Source organism: Ipomoea nil, unplaced genomic scaffold (genome assembly GCF_001879475.1).
Source record: "Ipomoea nil cultivar Tokyo-kokei standard unplaced genomic scaffold, Asagao_1.1 scaffold3025, whole genome shotgun sequence".
Classification (NCBI taxonomy): Eukaryota; Viridiplantae; Streptophyta; class Magnoliopsida; order Solanales; family Convolvulaceae; genus Ipomoea; species Ipomoea nil.
Window position 1 is genome coordinate 1,112,312 of NW_017619453.1, and position 21,495 is coordinate 1,133,806.

Sequence of the window (21,495 nt, forward strand, 5' to 3'; positions counted from 1 at the left end):
TGGATGCGTCCACCTTCAAAGGCTTTCCAATTAAGTTGGCAATCGAATAGATTGCCCTCTTGTCCTGCAGATGAGTCGGGAGTCCTTCAAAGGCGATCCAGACTGGAACGATTACAACCTTTATTTAAAAAAATAAATAAATAGGAAAATACATTGGAAACAAATTCCTTATTCCTATCTCGTAGTAGTCCTTCAAACCCGTGTGCCTTGTTCCATTTTCCAAACGTCCACTCCACGAAGGGTGGTCTCATAACGCACATCGGGGGTACCTGTTAAAGAAACCTCGGTTGTGACCTCACTCGTCCAACCATCCACATTCTTTAACCTGTTAATTATACTCCCTCACATTTATTCAATAATGTGTCAAAAAAGAATAGATTATTTTCATCATTTGAACCTCAAGAAAAGTATTTTTCATATCTCGGTATATACAAGTGAGCCCCATCTTTTGACTAATTAAAGAAATGTCTTCATTCTTGGCCATGCAAGGCCAACGGTAGAATAATCAAGGATAAGACCCGATTTTTTGATTTGGTATCCGGAGATCCATGCCCATCTCCGTGCTGGTAAGTGCACTGAGAAATTCGTGCAAGATTAATTGCGGCTTCAATAAATGGCTTTCCAAACCGTGAAATATTATGTGATTCATTAATATTTTTATTTAGATTCTTCCATGCTTCATCGAGTAAACCTCGTATATAGTCATGTGAATCGAGCTCTAAGTGTCCACTTTCTCGCATGTGACATAATATTGAATTCGCAGTTTCACCCCGCTCCAACTCCGCCTGTTAAAAAAACATTTAACAAAAAACATCAATACAACATAATTTTACCAACACGACGACTCAATGGCTCAGGGCTTGTCGGTGTGCCCAAGGGATCTGCCCACTTTGGGCATAATCCCCTACACTGCCGCTGCCAAAGTTTGAATCTTAGTTTATTCTCCTAATTACTGCCTACCGAACCAGTGAGCTATGCCCGTGAGGCAATTTTATAGAATTATATTTTAGACAATATTTGTTATTATGTAAACAAGATAATTAAAATGAGATGTAGGTAAGTAATTATTAACCTTAGAGGTTCCTAGATCATTGCATAGGCGGAAAATCATGGATGACCATCTTAGAAGATCATTGTAATTCTGCAACGCATCTAGTGCTTCATTGGTGATATTTTGAGTGACCAAGAAGTAAGCATGTGAAAGAATGACACTCCCTGAGACCGAAACCCAAGCATTCTCAAGATAATCCTTAAGAGATGGTGTAACCTTGTTGCTATTCCATGTTGCCTCCACCAAGAATGCTTCACACATATCTGCCCACTAAATAAAAACAACAAATAAAACAATTTAACCTCATAATCAAATTATTATCATATAATTAATAGTGTCATTTGATTATGTAAATTTACCTTTTTTGCAAGTATGGGTATTGAATTTACTCCTTGCTCTTTAACGGTATCATATCCCAACTCATTTACTGTGTTGTAGAGAGCAAGAAAACATATTTTCATGTAATCTGGAAGATCTTTCACCCCATCAAGATCCCACCTGCAATTTAATTGGATGAAATATTTTAAAAATGATGTGAATGAATTAAACATTTCAAAGAGATATCGAGGAAAAGATTGCTAGAAATAAAGATGGCTTAATCTTACTTTTTAACAACATTTGTAAATAGTTGGAGCTCATCTGGAGATCCATAGACATCATAGATATCATCAATTATTGTTATTAATGCAGAAACCTTTGTTAAGCCTATGCGAGCCTTGCTGAGTTGAGGTTGGGGTGTAACTCCAGCTGCCCAGATGTAGCACTCCACTAATCTATCTCTCACAAAATTTAATTTGCTTGCTAATCCTATGTCTTTCCACCACCTAAGAATTAATGTAATGTTTCAATTAGATTTGCATGATCAATAAGTAACATATAGTGCGTACATAGTACATGTGATGGATGTTTTTTTTTTTTTTTTTTTTTTTAGACAAAATTAAATGAATATATGTACCTTGACACTTCTTGGAGTTCTGTTTGATAAAGAGATTGTACCATGTTGAAATCTAACGTAGCAAGGTCGAGTAAAAAGTCATTATAACCCCTTGTTTTCCTACATTCCTCAATATACCACCTGGCTTCCAATCTTGGAGGTCTATAGTGCAGTGGTAGTTCAAGGGCATGACTTACCTGTTAAAGATATGCATTTGTTAATTTGACAATATTTCACCAAAAGTTTTAACCTTAATTATTATATGTATTATAATATTTAGTCAAGTCTGTCTTATCCTAGTCAATTTAAGTATCCAAAGATAGGCCCGAGTAAATTCACCTTGTGATCCTAGCTGGTAAAAAATCACAATGAGATCAATCACCAATTTAAGTTGTTCAGAGGCCAAATTATTTGTGTAGACTATAACAAAAAGTACATTTTTAATATACTAAAAGGACATTATTCGTATACTGAGTGTACGTTATACAAAATAATGTATTTTCAGTATGCAAATAATGTACTTTCCTTGAATATAATGTACATTTTTAATCAGGGTTGTAAAAATCAGTCTAGGCGCTAGGCGCCTCTAGACCGTGGCGATTTCCCCCTAGTATAGTTCACAAAATGTCTTGTGGTTAAAAAGTCAATTGTCCAACCAACTTGGTTTGAGTTGCCCCACAAATACGGAGTAATTTTTTTTCTTTTTATACTAATTAAATTACATTGTTAATTACCTCTTCAGAAAGGCTGCAGTCTTCCTTTGCCATGAGAATATTCTTGAGGCATTTTATCAAAAAAGGCTTAGCAATTTGAAGAATGTCGTTTTCTCCGTCGAAGGTGAGAGACGAGGCTTCATATAAACTCAAAATCCCCTTAGTATCATTTTGTATGGTGGGAATGAATTCACCATTTTCATCCATGAGATGGCTAAACATATCTGCCAGTGTTGCATTTCAATCATAAAAACACGTCAGCCAGTGGTGACAGCGAAATAGAGTATACATTTCAATCATTTATTCTGGTACAAAAAGTTAATTAATCAAACACTTATATTGAATGTTTAACTAAGTCGAACAACTAATAGTGGGTCAGAACGAATTATTTATTAAAAAATGTCACTTTTATATTTTATAAGTTACAGAATTAACAAATAAATTAAGAATATACCTTGAGAAACCTCAAAACCATGTTGTCTGAAAAGCTTGAAAACAAGACCACATTTATGAGGTGATGCAACAATGTTGTCAAGTCGTATAGAGAAAACTACTCTTTCAAGAGCTTCCAATATATCATCTTCAAAACGATGGCCAAGCCCTAACCTCTGCACCTCATCTATCATTTCAAGCACTTGCCATGGCCGAATCAACACTTCATCCATCACTCTCCGCACTTCCTCCCCCATCTTCTCTGCCCTTTCTTGCAATTCTTCATCCTACATGCATTTTCACAATGTCGTTACTTCGAACATCACATAAAATTTACTCAAATACACATATATAGGCGTACAACTGTCTAGCTAGTCACTAGTACAGAAACTGCCATTCGTGTCTGTAGTAACGAAAACTAGGAATTTGTACTGCAACAAACGCATATAACGCAGACTCGTCTGTAGTTTTATAATAAACACACACGTATATATAATAGAAAATGGCATAATGATGTGTGCATTGTGACATTTCCTTCTGGGTATAAGAAGTGGAAGTGCATGTCAAATTATATACCACATTATTGACTTTCAAGGACATGATAAAATCATGAGTCCATATGGTGGGCTTGTAATTTGGGGATGGTCTTTCAATTTGAGAAATTTGAGATCTAAGGGTGGAATAGCATAATCTTGGGCATTTTGTTGGAAAATTCTTGGGAGTGTAAAGCTTAGAAGGGAAGGGGGATAGAGAGACAAGATGAAGAGACATTATTAGTCTTGGGGTAGCTAGCAAGGGAATTGAAAATCAGACTATGTTTGAATGTAAAAACACACATTTTAGCACTCTTTTATAGCCAAGCTAAGTAAAGAGGAATCTTTTCATTCGAACCCACCGTCCGATAATAATGCCAATAAATAGGTTGTTGGAACTTGGGCGACTGGGCGAGTGTGATTGTGGGAGTGCCACATTTACGTAACACGTTATTTTAAATGCATGGACACTTCTAAAATACACTGCACACACATGTAATACATTGAATTTAGTAAACTAAAACGTTGCAATAAAATGGAAAATGACATTTGTGGTTTTCAATGTTTGCAAAATCGTTACGCAGTGGTTTTCAATGTTTGCAAAATCGTGACGCAATTCACTCAAGTAGTTTTTTTGTTGTGTATATCTTATATGCTAGGGAGATTATAGATGTTGTTGGAGTGTCAAGTTGCTGTAGTATGGTACAAGCTAAGGGTATTTTTATAAATGTATTGTTAAGGTTACATAAAAATATCTTCATCTTTTTTTTTTCGGTTGCCCAAAGGTATCCCTTCAGTTGATAGTCAAAACACTAATCCCTCGTCCCTACTGTCAGACTAACCAAATGGTTTGTTCCGATCCATTCATATGAGTGAGAATCAAACCCCCAACCTCATGCTTAAGGGACAAGGTGCTGAACTTGCATGCCCATATATTTTTTATCATCAAAATTAATATAAGAACATCCTTGCTCTCATGGATATAACTATACTATTAAAGCTCTTAAATCTTGTGTTTTTCTTCGTTTTCCATTTTCTTCTTAATTCATGTTTCAAATTCTCTCAACAATTTCATAATTGTATAGCGCACCACCATGCACCTTTTTACTTTGAATTGTTAACGTTTTGACAGTCGAATATTATATTCATATTTTTACTTTTGACTTTCTAGAGTTGTTTTTGTAAATTTCCAGCATTTCTATTTTAGGCATTTACTATTTTAGGGACACCTTTCACTCCACAGGTGCCTCTTCTTCTCTTGACAAGCTTATAACTTGACTGAATGGATAATCGGTGGCATATAACAGATTGGTTAACTCCAGGCATGCCCTCCGATATCCAAACAAAAACATTTTTAAACTGTCGTAGCACCCCGATGATATCTTCTCATAGAGTCGTAGATCGACCGGGAGGCCCCGATCGATCTTGACCATCTGCTCGAGTTGGTTGGGGTCAAGTATAATTTCTTCCATCCCTGAGGTGGGTTGCGGCTTTTCCTTGGTTTTTCCTCATCCATCTGATGAGATATAGTGTGAATTCTCACATCTTGACAATCGGACTACTTCACCGCATGTACATAGGCATTACCGAGCAGCCCGTTGGTCTCACAGAACCACCCCGACCCCACTAGGTGTGTGGAACTTCATGCACATGTGATGCATCGATATGACAATTGCCACTTGGGAGATGCGTGGTCGACCGAGTATCGCGTTGTGAACCCACTTCAATTTGACCACCACAAAGTCATGGTAGTCCCTAGCACATTGGGTTTCATACCAAACTCCACGTGTATGGAATCGCCGGTGTATGGGAGCCAATTGGTCGGTCGAAAGACCTAACCAAGTAAAAACGTCAAAGTACAAAATGTTTACGGAACTCTCGGTGTCAACTAGAATTGAATGTAGCAAAAATGAGTGATGATGAGTGTATGTATGGGTGTGAAATGTCGTCCTCAGAGAATTTGGGGTTATGTCACGTAATATGCAACAACAAGAAACTAGACACTAGCAATATGAAATCAACAAGAAGCTAAGCAATTCATAACAATTTTTAAGGTTATGGTAACTAAACAAAGTAACTCAAACACATATTAACAAGATATAAACACGAAACAAAGAAATAGAACTCAAGTTAATTAGGGAGTATTATCTTCTAGATGCGTAATACAACCTAAGGATTAGGGACAACAAATTAAATAGCCAAGGAATCAAGTGGAATGCACTGCACGTAGGTATCCTAGTCTACTAACCACTCTCGTAATGATGAATGCGATAAATTCAATCAATTGCAACAGGAAAGAATTACAGAAAGTATATCAGAAGTCTACCACTAAAGACTCCTATCTATCAGGGTAGTAGAACAGGACTTAATCATCTACCACACACTAATAGACTATAGACAAATAATAATAATAACAAATATATTAACCATACTAACACACCCCCTCAAGCACAAGGTGGGTGAAGCACAACATTGAGCTTGTCCCGTAAAAGAGTGAACCGCGGCCCTAGTAGAGGTTTGGTGAGGATATCTGCTATCTGATCTTTCGTAGAGACGAAGTTAACCAAAAAAATCCCCTGAAGCAACTTTGTCACGCACAAAATGGTAATCAATCTCCACATGTTTCGATTTGGTATCAGAGCCAGACCAAAGGTCATGGGTTCAAATCTCAGTGCCACTCATAAGCGACTACGGTTTACCAGTCCACGTGTTGCTTGGAACCCACCGCACACGTGAGGGGGCGTGTGAGCATATAGCCATTAATGTGCAATCCAACTGGAACTGGATTCGCCGGCAGGGGAGGAGACCATCGCCGCCGGGCAGGGGTAGCTACCGTCGATGAATCCAGTGAGGTCGTGGCTGCGTAAGAAAGGGAGTAACTGAGTGCGCCAAAAGAGGAAGTTGCGTTGCGTGAGCTTCATCGAGATAAAGTGATGAGCTCCGGCAAGAGGGTTGACGCCGGCCGGGGAGGAGCCACCGGCGGCGGAGGGCGTTCTCTCGGAAGAGTTGGATGACATGATCGCAAAACGAGGGGGGGTTGCCCAAAGAAGGGAGAGAGGATCGTTTAAGTTAGGCTGATACCAGATGAATGCGATAAATTCAATCAATTGCAACAGGAAAGAATTATAGAAAGTATATCAGAAGTCTACCACTAAAGACTCCTATCTATCAGGGTAGTAGAACAGGACTTAATCATCTACCACACACTAATAGACTATAGACAAATAATAATAATAATAACAAATATATTAATCATACTAACAGTAATCAATAAACAAGGATTAAAACAAGGAATTGCCTCACTCTCATGGTGTATATATAAATTCCAAGTCCATCAAGCACACAAAACATTGAATTAGAACCCCCAATTTCCCCATACATTCATAGGAGCAAATTGGGTTTATGCAAGGAGTGACTAAAACCATTGACCCAATTCTCATTGTAGCCAATAATTCTCCAAAAACATGATAATGAATGTGTACATCAAATATTAACAAGATATGAACACAACACTCTCACAAACACATGAACCCCTAGGTTAGAGTTCTTCCCCTTATTGCAATAATCACAAATCAAGCATCAAGATAGATAATACAACCCTAGCTCAAGTTCAAAAACTAAATACTCATGATTCAATAGCATAAGAAACACAAAAACATAAGTGTACATCATAAACATTGCAAGATAAAGAGAAAAAAGGAAGGAGAACTTATGTGTTGAAAATGGAAGAACAATCTTGAAATGTTGGATTCCAAGCTTCAAATCCAAGATTACAAGCTTCCAAAATGATATAGAACACAAATCTAAACCTAATCTAACCTAAAATATATGAAAGGAAGTGAAAGAGAGAAGCTAGGGCTCAACCATGGGTCAAAACCATGGAGAAGTGAGTGAAAACCGACATAAATAGTGAATAGAGCACAGTGGGACGCCCTTAGGGACGGCCATCACTAAGGCAGTACGCAATGTTCCAATGAGTACTGGAATAGACAGACGGGTAGGCGGACGGGCGTACGCGAAGGTGTCCGAGTTTCTCAGCTACACTCTGCTTATGGATGGTCAAGCGGACGGGCGTACGCGAGGCAGCACAAGACTCCTGAAAATTCTTAAATGTATTCCAAACTCTTTGATTGATCTCTTGGTCCAATAATTGTTCGGATCTTCCCAAAAATCATTGAATTCCTCACTTGTTGTGAATGATTGCACCTTGAAATAAAACCAACATAAATTAGTCACAATTCACACAAGTTTTTAGGCAATTCACAAATAAAATGAGTTCAAGAAGGGATAAAAATATAGACAAAACTGCACTTTTATCAAGCATTTATTGGACATCATTCCCATTAATGTCTATTGTGATAATGAGTGGGGAAGATCCTCATCCGCGAATACTATCGGCTAAACACGGGTTTTTTCTTCTCACGTGGTTCCGAGTGGATTGACCCAATGTACAAGTTCAGAGTTCCTAGCACATTGCTTCCTTCGACCAAATGAATCTCCTCCTTCGGGCCCTCCAAAAATGACATGGATCACTAGTTTTTTTCGGTTGCCTTGTCGTCGACCAACCCAGGCAGCCTGGGTACCTTTGGTTGTTCCTTGGGGCTCCTCTTCGGAATAGATTAAGGAGGTGTTAGGTAAATAATTGTTAACTGTTAGCTGATTGAGTTAATGATTTGATTAGTTGATAGCATTAGTTGATTGTAGACAGGTGTTTGGTAAATTAGCTGTTAGCTTGATAGTTGATTATATGCAAAATGACCATCTCAAAAAGCTTATCGAAAAACCTACTTTAAACAGGTTTTTGAATTTTAGCATTTTTTAGTAATAAGCCGTTACAAAGAGCTAATTAATCAAACACTTATATTGAATGTTTAACTAAGTCAACTAGTTCATAATGATCAAATAAGCTAAAATTGACTGATAAGCTAACTATGTTACTAAACAGGACCTAAAAGAAATCACTAAGAGACGTAGGGAAGTATAGCAATAAATATCTAATTTCATCCTCTGTCATTTTATTGCTGGATTTGACGTTATTAGCAAGCCAAAACGTTTCTTTCACGATCTTCAAATGTTTTAAACATTCACGGAAAATGCATTGTGTTACATTTTCGTATCACATTCATACATCTTCTAAGTTCGGTAATGACCCTTGATCAAAGGATTGAGGTGAAACCATTTACGTTAACAAAAAATACAAAGTAAACTCTCATATAATATTACCCTAGACAGAAATTTTAACTTCTTTTTTTTGTTTGTTTGTTTTTTTTTTTGTTTTTTTGTTTTTTTTTTGTTTGTTTGTTTGTTTGTTTGTTTGTTTTTTTTTTTTTGAGGAAACCGGCACACAATTACTACCTGCGTATGCATTGTATAGATAAATCAAGTTCCTATATCTATTTTTAATTTTTTTTTAGATGACGAAGGAGACCCATAGTCATTACCTAAGGGTGTGCACTGCATAAATCATGCGTTGTGACATTTGCCGACGAAAGACCACAAGCCCAGATTGTCCATAGCTTACTAGCTAAAACCAAGAAAGCTAATAGGCCGCTCCTTCTGAGAGTCACAGTTATAACTTTGTGGTTACACAGTTAACAGAATTAATTTGGTTGGAGTTGCTCCCATTTTTATCTTTTGATTGTGTGGTATGTTAATAAATACATGTGAGTTGGACTTTTGGCAAACCTTACAATTTGACAAGGATACCAAAGGCAAGTTGGCAACTATATATATAAGTTTACAACTCTTTTGAGGGAGAAATGTTGGATATTCACAAATTGACGCCGTACCTCATGGGTTTTGCCAAACCTAAATATGCATGTGACAAATTAAGGATACCAAAGGCAAGTAGGAAATTATAAGCCTACAACTCTATCGAGAGAGAAATGTTGGACATCCACAAATCGACGTTTGTGTCTACCTCATGGTTTTGGCAAACATTAAAATGTGACAAATTAAGCATACCAAAGGCAGCAGAGGAGAACCTCACTTTTATTCAATAATGATGTGCTAAGCAAGAATTAGTTTTTTTTTTTTTTTTTTTTTTTTTTTTTTTTTTTTTTTTTCATTATTTGAGCCCCAAGAAAAATGTGTATATCAAGTATTTAAGAGTGGGAGCAGAAATTTGGAATAACAAATGAGAGTTCACATAATATTTTCAAAATCTCAGTATATAGATGTGGGTCCCATCTTTTGACTAAAGAAATGTCTTCATTCTTGCCCACGCAAAGTCAATGGTTGAATAATCAAGGATAAGACCCGATTTCTTGATCGGGTATCCGGAGCTCCATGGCCATCTCCGGGTAAGTGCACTGAGAAATTCGAGCAAGATTAATTGCCACTTCAATAAATGTCTTTCCAAACTGAGAAACATTATTGGATGCAGTGTTTTTATTTAGATTCTTTTATGCTTCATCAAGTAAACTTCGTATATAGTCACGTGAATCGTCCTCCGAGTGTCCACTTTCTCGCATGTGACATAATATTAAATTCGCAGTTTCTCCCCGCTCCAACTCCGCCGGTTCAAAAACATTTAACAAAAAATATCAATACAACATCATTTCACCAATACACACAAATGGGTAATTTTGGGATTATGAATAATTTAGCTATTATTAAGGCCATGTTTTGTAACATAGATAGCTTATCAACCAATTTTGACTTATTTGACCACTATTAACTGTTTGACTTATTAAACAATCAATATAAGTGTTTGATTAATTAGCTTTCTGTAACAGCTTATTGATCCAAAATGCTAAAATTCAAAAAACTGCTCAAAGTAGATTTTTGGATCAGCTCTTTGAGAAAGTTATTTTGCATGTAATCAAATATCAACTAATAGTTAATTTATAAACATTTTTGTACAATCAGCTAATGCTATCAACTAGTTAAACTCACTAACTCAATCAGCTAACAGCTATTTACCAAACACCCCAAGCAAACCGGAATAACTAATACAATAGAGAGTTTTAGGATGTGTACACAATAATTGTTACTATGTAAACAGGATAATTAAAATGAGATGTAGGTAAGTAATTATTAACCTTAGAGGTTCCTAGATCATTGCATAGCGGAAAATCATGGATGACCATCTTAGAAGATCATTGTTTTTCTGCAACGCATCTAATGCTTCATTGGTGATATTTTGAGTGACCAAGAAGTAAGCATGTGAAAGGATGACACTCCCCGAGACCGAAACCCAAGCATTCTAAAGATAATCCTTAAGAGATGGTGTAACCTTGTTGCTATTCCATGTTGCCTCCACCAAGAATGCTTCACACATATCTGCCCACTAAATAAAAACAACAAATAAAACAGTTTAACCTCATAATCAAATTATTATCATAATTAATAGTCATTTGATTATATTATGTAAATTTACCTTTTTTGCAAGTATGGGTATTGAATTTACTCCTTGCTCTTTAAAGGTATCATATCCCAACTCATTTACCGTGCTGTAGAGAGCAAGAAAACATATTTTTATGTAATCTGGAAGATCTTTCACCCCATCATCAAGATCCCACCTGCAATTTAATTGGATGAAATTAAATAATTTAAAAATGATTTGAATGAATTAAACATTTCAAAGAGATATCAGGAAAAGATTGAAAGAAATAGAGATGATTTAATCTTACTTTTTAACAACATTTGTAAATAGTTGGAGCTCATTGGGAGATCCATAAACATCATAGATATCATCAATTGTTGTTATTAATGCACAAACCTTTGTTAGGCCTATGCGAGCCTTAGCTTGCTGAGTTGAGGTTGGGGTGTAACTCCAGTTGCCCACACGTAACACTCCACTAATCTATCTCTCACAAAGCTTAATTTGATTGCTAAAAGATGTCATGTATGTATGTATGTGTGTATATATATATATATATATATATATATATATATATATATATATATATATATATATATATATATATATATATTTTGAAAGGTTCCCATGCGATTGAATGCTTCCCGTGCGGATGTGCGGTGGATTAATGTGCGTGAGATTTGTACTCAATGTGCGTGAGTGTTGTGCTTAATGTGCCTGAGATTTGTACTTATTGTGCGTGAATGTGTAAAATGCAACAGAAAATATGAATGTCAGCTTCTTCCCCATTCGCAGTAGCCATTGCCCCCTCCCTGATGATGATGATGCGGAGGTGGGCTATGGTGGTTAAGAATTATGGGAATAATACCACAGAAATCCACACTAAGTTGCTATGCAAATTTTACTGTGCGTGCGTCATTTATATAAACATTCAACTGCATTGAAGGTAGTTGATAATCCAGAATCCATGGCCAAATTGAAGGAAGAAGTAACAAGAAGATTGGGCGTTAATGTGCGTGAGTTTCTGTTCTGCTTCCTTCTGAGCTCGTAATTCTGAAATACGCACGCACATTAAGCACTAATCTCACGCACATTAAACACAATATTCAGGCACATCAAGTACAAAACTCACGCATATTAACATGACGCACATTAAGTACAAATATCAGGCACATTGAGTACAAATCTCACGCACATTAAATATAAACCTCACACACATTAATCCGCCACACATCTGCAAGGGAGGCCACAAATTCACCTGATCCCTTCCATATATATATATATATATATATATATATATATATATATATATATATATATATATATATATATATCACTGTTAGTTTGAAAACAAATATCAATAGGGGCAATGTCTTCGTCAGTAGACTAATCAACCTATGCAAAAAAATAAAAAAATAAAAATAAAAAATAAAATTAAAAATTAAAAAAAAAATTGTATACAGTATATGTATGCACTTTTATACAAAGGACTTGAACTCGATCACTCCTATAATGCATATTATCGGTAGAATTCTACTTTATGTACTCTCAAATTCTACTCACTCAATTTTACTGGATGATGTGCCAAACAAAAATTGTTTTTTTCATAATTTTGGGCCCCAAGAAAAATGCCTATATCAAGTATTTAAGAGCGGAAGCAGAAGTTTGGAATAATAAATGAGAGTTCACATAATATTTTTTATATATCGTTATATACATTTCGGCCCATCTTTTGAGTAAAGAGATGTCATCATTCTTGTCCATTCAAGGCCAATGGTAGAATAATCAAGGATAACACCCGATTCTTTGATCTGGTATCCGGAGCTCCAAGCCCATCTCCGTGCTGGTAAGTGCACTGAGAAATTCGAGCGAGATTAATTGCCGATTCAACAAATGGCTTTCCAAACCGAGAAACATTATTGAATGCATTGTTTTTATTTAGATTCATCCATGCTTCATCAAGTAAACCTCGTATATAGTCATGTGAATTGTCCTCTAAGTGTCTACTTTCTCGCATGTGACATAATATTGAATTCGCAGTTTCACCCCGCTCCAACTCCGCCTGTTCAAAAGCATTTAACAAAAAACATCAATACAACATCATTTCACCAAAACCAGACACAAAGGTATTTTTGGAATTATGAATAATTTAGATATTACTAAGCAAACCGCAATAACTAATACAATAAAGGTCAAACACCATGTGCTTAGACCTCTGTGGCTCTCCTTGAGATCGAGAAGGTTACACGATTGGATCTCAGTAGTGGGTTATTGACTCTTTAATTTACGATAGAAAAAGTATATAACAGATACTACCTTAGAGGTTCCAAGATCATTGCATAGGCGGAAAATCATGGATGACCATCTTAGAAGATTATTGTAATTCTGCAAGCCATCTAGGGCTTCATTGGTGATATTTTGAGTGATCAAGAAGTAAGCATGTGAAAGAATGACACTCCCCGAGGCAGAAACCCAAGCATTCTCAAGATAAACCTTAAGAGGTGGTGTAACCTTTTTGCTATTCCATGTTGCCTCCACTAAGAATGCTTCACACATATCTGCCCACTAAATAAAAACAACAAAATAGTTTAACCTCATAATCAAATTATCATAATTAATAGTAATTTGATTTTGTAAATTTACCTTTTTTGCAAGTATGGGTATTGAATTTACTCCTTGCTCTTTAACCGTATCATATCCCAACTCATTTACTGTGTTGTAGAGAGCAAGAAAACATATTTTCATGTAATCTGGAAGATCTTTCACCCCATCAAGATCCCACCTGCAATTTAATTATATTAGATGAAATAATTTTAAAAAAGATCGAACTGAATGAATGAAATATATCAAAGAGAGATCAAGGAAAAGATAGAAAGAAATAAAGATGATTTAATCTTACTTTTTAACAACATTTGTAAATAGTTGGAGCTCATTGGGAGATCCATAAACATCATAGATATCATCAATTGTTGTTATTAATGCAGAAACCTTTGTTAGGCCTATGCGAGACTTGCGGAGTAGAGGTTGGGGTGTAACTCCAGCTGCCCAGACATAGCATTCCACTAATCTATCTCTCACAAAGCTTAATTTGCTAGCTAACCCTATGTCTTTCCACCACCTAAGAATTAATGTAATGTTGCAATTAGTAACACATAGTACATATATAGTACATGTGATGGATTTTTATTTTTATTTTATTTTATTTTATTTTTTGTGATAGAAAAAATTAATATATATACCTTGATACTTCTTGGAGTTCTGTTTGATATAGAGATTGTACCATGTTGAAATCCAACGTAGCAAGCTCGAGTAAAAAGTCATTATAACCCCTTGTTTTCCTACATGCCTCAATATACCACCTGGCTTCCAACCTTGGAGGTATATAGTGCTGTGGTAGTTCAAGGGCATGATTTACCTGTTAATTAAAGATTTGCATTTGTTAATTTGAAACTATTTCACAAAAAGTTTTTTCAAGCTTATGTATTATATTTAGTCATGTCTGATTTATCCTAGTCAATTGGTCTGGATGAAATTCATCTCGTGACACTAACCGGTAAAGGACCACAATAACATCAGCCTAGGTTGTTCATAGTTGATGGGTTCAAACCAATTGTTCATCCAACTAGATTAGGGTTGTTCCAAAACAAGATTTTTTTTTCTTTTTTTATAATAATTAAATTACATTATTCCTTTCAAAAAAAAAAAATTACATTATTAATTACCTCTTCGGAAAGTCTGCAGTCTTCCTTTGCCACGAGATTCTTGAGGCATTTTATCAAAAAAGGCTTAGCAATTTGAAGAATATTGTTTTCTCCGTCGAAGGTGTGAAACGAGGCCTCATATAAACTCAAAATCCCCTTAGCATCATTTCTTATGGTGGGAATTAATTCACCATTTTCATCCATGAGATGGGTAAAGATATCTGCCAGTACATGGTGAAAGGACATGAAAACACCTCAACCAGTGGTGACAGCGAAACAGACTATACATTTTAATCATTATTCTATATATAAAGTGCATGTCATAATTAGATGGGGTATGGAATTGTTTTCATTTCATCACATTTTTTATTCATTATTATTGTCTTTCACTATGCATTTCATTTTTTCTGCTTTGCTATAAGATATTCATAATGTAAAACGTGTTTGTAGAGTCTATTTGTGACACAATTATTGTTTAATATTTCTTAATTACTATTATATAAGTATAAGAAAGGGATAAGAGCGTAAAAAAAAATAAAAAATACAAAGAGTGTTTGGTAAATAACTGTTAGTTGATTGGATTGGTGGATTTGATTAGTTGATAGTATTAGTTAATTGTAGAAAGATAACTGATTACATGCAAAATAATTTTCTCAAACACCTTATCGGAAAAGCTACTTTAAGCCGTTTTTTGTTTTTTTTTTTGAAAGTTACTGGCTCTATTACATTGTAGTATCTGTTCATATACTTTCTCAACCTACTGAAACACAAAGAACCAATAACGCCTCCACTGAGGCTTGAACTCATAATCTTCCAAATGGAAGTCCAACCCGGGTACCATTAGACCACATAGTCCTGGTTACAAAAAGTTAATTAATTAAACACTTATATTAAATGTTTAATCAAGTCAAACAACTAATGGTGGTTAAATAAGCTAAAATTGACTATCAACTAACTCTTTTACCAAACAGAGCTGAAATATGCATGCATCATGTGAGTTTTTTTTTTTTTTTTTTTTTTTTTTTTTTTTTTAACCCATACATTTAAATACACAATTGTATTAAGATATTGGGTCGGAACGAACTATTTATTAAAAATGTCACTTTTATATTTGTAAGTTACACAATTAACAAATAAACTCATGCAATAAATTAAGAATATACCTTGAGAAACCTCAAAACCATGTTGCCTGAAAAGCTTGAAAACAAGACCACATTTCTGAGGTGATGCAACAATAATGTTGTCAAGTCCTATTGAGGAAACTACTCTTTCAAGAGCTTCCAATATATCATCTTCAAAACGATGGCCAAGCCCCAACCTCTGCACCTCATCTATCAGTTCAAGCATTTGCCATGGCCGAATCAACACTTCATCCATCGCTCTCCTCACTTCCTCCTCCATCTTCTCTGCCCTTTCTTGCAATTCTTCATCCTACATGCATTTTCACAATGTCGTTACTTCAAACATCACATAAAATTTACTCTAATACACATATATAGGCACACAACTGTCTAGTCACTAGTACAGAAAGTGTCATTCGTGTCTGTAGTAACAAAAATTAGGCGTTTGTACTGCTACAGACATGTATAACGCAGACACAAAAAGTGCTAACTTTATGCATCTGTAGTTATAATAAACCCACACGTATATACCACATGCATTATAACATTTCCTTCGGGATATAAGAAGTGAAAATGTTAAATTATATACCACATTATTGACTTTCAAGGACATGACAAAATCATGAGTCCATATGGTGGGCTTGTAATTTGGGGATGGTCTTTCAACTTGAGAAATTTGAGATCTTAGGGTGTAATAGAATAATCTTGGGCATTTTGTTGGAAAATTCTTGGGAGTGTAAAGCTTAGAGGGGAAGGGGGATAGAGAGACAAGATGAAGCGACATTATTACTCTTGTGGTAGCTAGCTAAGGGAATTGAAATTCAGACTATGTTTGAATGTAAAAACACACATTTTAGCACTCTTTTATAGCTGAGCTAAGAAAAGAGGAATCTTTTCATTCAAACCCACCGTCCTAATGCCAATGAAAATGTTGTTGCGCGACTGGGCGAGTGTGATTGTGGCTCTGTTTGGCAAACTTAGCTGAAAAGCTATAAGCTAGGAGCTCAAAACTGAAAAAGAACTAAAAGCTGAAAAGCTATAAGCTTGGAGCTGAAAGCTGAAGAACTGTATTATGATTGAAAGTGTTTAATTTGGCAAAATTAACTTTTTGATAAACTGATAAATGTAAAAAAAAAAAAAATAATAACAAAAAAAAAAAAAAAGACATCTTCATAAAATTTAAAATAATTTGTGTACATATTAAAATTTAACATTTTGTCTTTAAAAAAATTAATATTTTGAAATGAAACTATTAGCATAATTATGATTAGCATCTCATAATGAAGTGTCAATATTGTTGCAAATCTAATAATAATAATAATAATAATAATAATAATAATAATAATAATAATAATAATAATAATAATTATTATTATTATTATTATTATTATTATTATTATTATTATTATTATTATTATTATTATTATTATTATTATTATAATAATAAATGGGCACTCCTAAAATGCACACACATGTACTACACTCTACACGGAAGCAATTATTATTGTGTGGATCATACTATCAAATAATGTACTTTTAGTATATTAAAAATGTATATTGTATTTAAGGAAAGTACATTATTTTGTATAATGTATATTCAATACACGAATAATGTACTTTTAGTACATTAATAATGTAGTTTTTTGTTATGGTCCACACATCACTATAATAATTTGCCACATTCAATTATTACTGTGTGGACCATGATCACACAGTTGTGTAGACTATACTATCAATTAATATATATTTAGTACACAAATAATATACTTTTAGTATATTAAAAATGTACATTGTCAAGAAAAGTAAACAAATTGTAGTACATTGAATTGAGTAAACTAGCATTCAAAAAAAAAAAAAAAAAAAAAAGAATTGAGTAAACTAAAACGTTGCAACTTGCAAGTTGCGTGTCGACTAGTGCACTATCCTCCTGAAGATAATGAAATGGAAAATGAAATTTGTGGTTTTCAATGTTTGCAAAATCGTGACTAGTACATTTTTGTTGTGTATATCTTTTATATATATATATATATATATATATATATATGCTAGAGAGATTATAGGAGTTCGTTTACTAATAGAAAATTGTTCTCTGTTTTCTGTTTTTTAAATTTTTTTGTTTTCATTTTTTGTTTTTCGTTATCTGTTTTCTATTTAGAAAACTTGTTACTAACACTTATTTTTTAATTTTTTTTTTTAGATTAACGTTATAAAATTAACACAAGTTTAATTTTGAGTGATTTTTAGATCTTATATTTAAAATATTTTTACATATGTTTGGTTTAAATGGAATAAATTTAATTTTTTTTTAACTTTTAAGTCTAATATATGTAAGATTTTTTACATTTGATAACTGAAAAAAATTTATATCTATATATCTATATATAGCATAATAACTAAAAAAAATATTTCCGAACCAATAACCCAATAAGTTTACCTAAAATTTAGTTTAGGTAATATTAATATTTTTTGAGGTAATATTTAAAATATTTTTTAGATATACTCATTTGAATGACATGTATATGAATATATAACTTTTACTTTGAGTTCTAATATATGTGAGATTTTAATATCCGATATCTGGACTGAACTTGTATTACGGTGTAACATAATTAAAAATATTTGAAATAATAATCTATTGAGTTCAATCAAAATCTCAAAATCTAAAACATTATATAGAGTTTAATTCTTAATTTTGATAATGTAAATAATGGCTAACTTTAAAGTGTAAGCAAATAAGTTATGTTTAAATAAATAAAGTAAGCAGAAAAGATAGAAGATAGTGATAAGTCAAATAAGATGATAATGGATGTAATCATAATAATGTGGTTATACTGACATATAACTAAATAGATGATAGATGATTCTGTTTTCCATTTAAAAAACAGTTTTTAAGTGTGTTCCAGTTTTCCAGAAATTTCCAAAAATTATTTTCAGTTTTCAAAATGGAAAACTGTGCTAGTAAACATGTTTTCTGTTTTTTATTTTCCAGTTTCCAGAAATTTTCAGTTAGTAAACGGTTCCTAGATTTTCTTGAGTGTCAGGTTGTTGCTGTACGATACAAGGGTATTTTTGTAAATGTATTGTTACGGTTACATAAAAATATGATACTTATTGCCCTAAATATTTTAATATAAGTATACTATCAAACCACGTAAATCTGGTGTTTTTGTTTGTTTTCAATTTTCTTCTTAATGCTTATTTCAAATTCTTTCAACAATTCCATAATTGTATAGCGCACCACCATGCACCTTTTTACTTTGAATTGTTAACATTTTGACAGTCAAATATTCATTCTTCCAAAAAAGGCTGAACCCCAACCCTAAGGGCCCCCACACCCCGGTCCAACAGAGCGGTGGGAAACAGTCGAATATTCATAATTTTATTTTTGACTTTCACTGCTGGAAAACATCATATTTCCGACCACCCAAAAGTGGTCCGAAATTGACATTAATCCGGTCGGCAACACCGTTTCCGACCACTTTTCCGACCATTTGGGTGATTCGAAAAAGGTCCAGTCGCTAATTCCGACCACTGTTTTGTGTGGTCGGAAATAGAGACCACCTTGTATAGAGCCGTCGGAAACAAACGACGGTCTAGAAAATGGGACGGATCCTATTGTTCCGACCACCTTAGGATCCAAGAATATTCTTGGAATTTCCGACCAACCGGCTGTCGGAAAATCAAGATCGAAGAATGTTCTTGGTTCCAGACTTTCCGACCACCCGGTGGTCGGAAATTAACCATTAAATATTTTTTAAAAAAAAGTTGGGAAAATTGTAAAAAATACCCCTCTATAATATGTCAATTATCAATGTCACCCCTGAATTATTAATGGTGTAAATGTTGCCCCTCGATTATCAAAACGGTGCACATATAGCCCCTCTTGTAACGAACATGTGGTTCCTCGTTAGTGCATGACACCGTTAAGTCGGAGTAAATATGTAATTTAGTTGTTTTTTCTCTCCCTCGATTCGAAGTACCAGCGATGGACAACGGTGGGGAACCACAAGTCCGTTACGGGAGGGGCTATATGTGCACCATTTTGATAATTGAGGGGAAACATTTACAGAACTCATAATTCAGGGGTGACATTGATAATTGGCATATTATAGAAGGGCATTTTTTACAATTTTCCCAAAAAAGTACTATTTTTTGTTTCTGCTAATTTTACTACAAATTATCCACTGCTTTCATAATTTTAAAACTAGTAATTTCATAACACTACAAATATTATACATTCCAATAGCAAGTTTAGTTACATACATAATGTTTCAATTGTAACATCTACTCTCAAAAAAATTAGTTTTCCAATTCTAAAATGCTACTACACAAATCAAAATAGTTTGTACATCACAAGTAGCATCACAAAAAAGTTAGAATCTTGACCTACTAAAATGCTACTACACAAATCAAAATAGTTTGTACATCATAAGTAGTAGCATCACAAAAAAGTTAGAATCTTGACCTATTGCTCTTGCATAGGAGATTGTGTTCCATCATTCAATCCAAGATCCTCTAGCCTAACACCACTACTTTCATGGCTGACTGGATTTGTAGATTGAAAACACGACTGATTTGAACCACAAAATGCAGCAATTTGAGCTTCCAAGCATGGAAATCTATCCTTTAACTGCTTGTTCTCTTCTTGTAGTTGCTTAATTTTTTCATCACAAGTTGTGTGTGAGGATGATTGCCCGGATTTTAAATTCTTTTACCTCACAACCTCAGGAAAGTAGTGTAGGCTATCTGATCCGAATCCAAAAATGTTCCCTCTTTTCTGGAGGCCACCGGTTGCCTCATACCATATACTTGAATCTGCAAGCTCCAGTTGAGTTTGTCGTTTCTTATCTGCAGTCTCCTATATTCACATATTCGAAGGATATAATCAAAGAATAATAAGATTACTAATCAATGTGTATTGCTAATCAACCATGCCAATCATTCTTATTTCCAACATGTATAATCAAAAGATATAATAATTGAACTTGGTAGTGTATATTACTAAATAAACCAAGTGCATTTTTTCAACACATTACTTAATAAAATGACTAAACTAACAGTATGTACAAATTGTAGTTACAAAACTGACAGTGTGCATTGTACTACTAAACTGGCAGTGTGCATTGAACTTGGCAGTGTATTACTAATCAATGTGTATTGCTAATCAACCATGCCGATCATTCTTAATGTGTATTGAACTTGGCAGTGTATTACTAAACTGGCAGTGTGCATTACTAATCAATGTGTATTACAATATAATTACATCCAAAGACTCCAACAGTCATAAGGTTTCTTATGTCCATGGTGTGATAAATCTGAAATTCAGAGAAGAAATGACCCCAAGGCATAGATAAAAGATAAGACAGTCGCTAAATACAATGGCTTGTTGTCAAGGTTAAAGGCACAAAGATAGCAAAGAATACAGGTCCTCCCAATGTTAGGGCTAGAGCTACAGTTTTAATGCTAAGAAAGTTTTAGTATCTTACCATTACTAGTTAAGCTTTTTTGCAGATAAACTCATTATCTTTTTTACGCTTGTGCGTTGCTTGGAACAACGTTGCATGGGAGGGCTCTTCTCCAAGTTTTTCTTTCTATCCAAGAACAATAAACCAAATATTAATATTGTTGTTTAAGTATAAACTGTATTTAAATAGTAGTAAATGACTTACCAATCTTTTCCTATGCT

At 34.2% G+C, this 21,495-nt stretch overlaps 1 protein-coding gene across 2 annotated transcripts; it reads right to left on the bottom strand.

Moving 5' to 3' along the window:
- Positions 1-350: 350 nt before the first annotated feature.
- LOC109163391 (isoprene synthase, chloroplastic-like) lies at positions 351-16,571 on the bottom strand. 2 transcript variants are annotated; one of them, XM_019312132.1, is made up of 8 exons: positions 3,707-3,944; positions 3,153-3,417; positions 2,720-2,922; positions 2,007-2,182; positions 1,657-1,875; positions 1,411-1,549; positions 1,073-1,321; positions 351-785 (listed from the first exon to the last, which is right to left on the bottom strand). In XM_019312132.1, exons 1-8 carry the CDS (start codon positions 3,899-3,901, stop codon positions 471-473), a joined length of 1,761 nt encoding a protein of 586 aa, XP_019167677.1. In that variant the 5' UTR covers positions 3,902-3,944; the 3' UTR covers positions 351-470. The 2 variants fall into 2 exon arrangements, with proteins under 2 accessions (XP_019167677.1, XP_019167678.1); XM_019312133.1 differs by lacking the exons at positions 3,153-3,417; positions 3,707-3,944 and adding exons at positions 15,852-16,119; positions 16,399-16,571 and having other exon boundaries at positions 353-785.
- Positions 16,572-21,495: the final 4,924 nt, after the last annotated feature.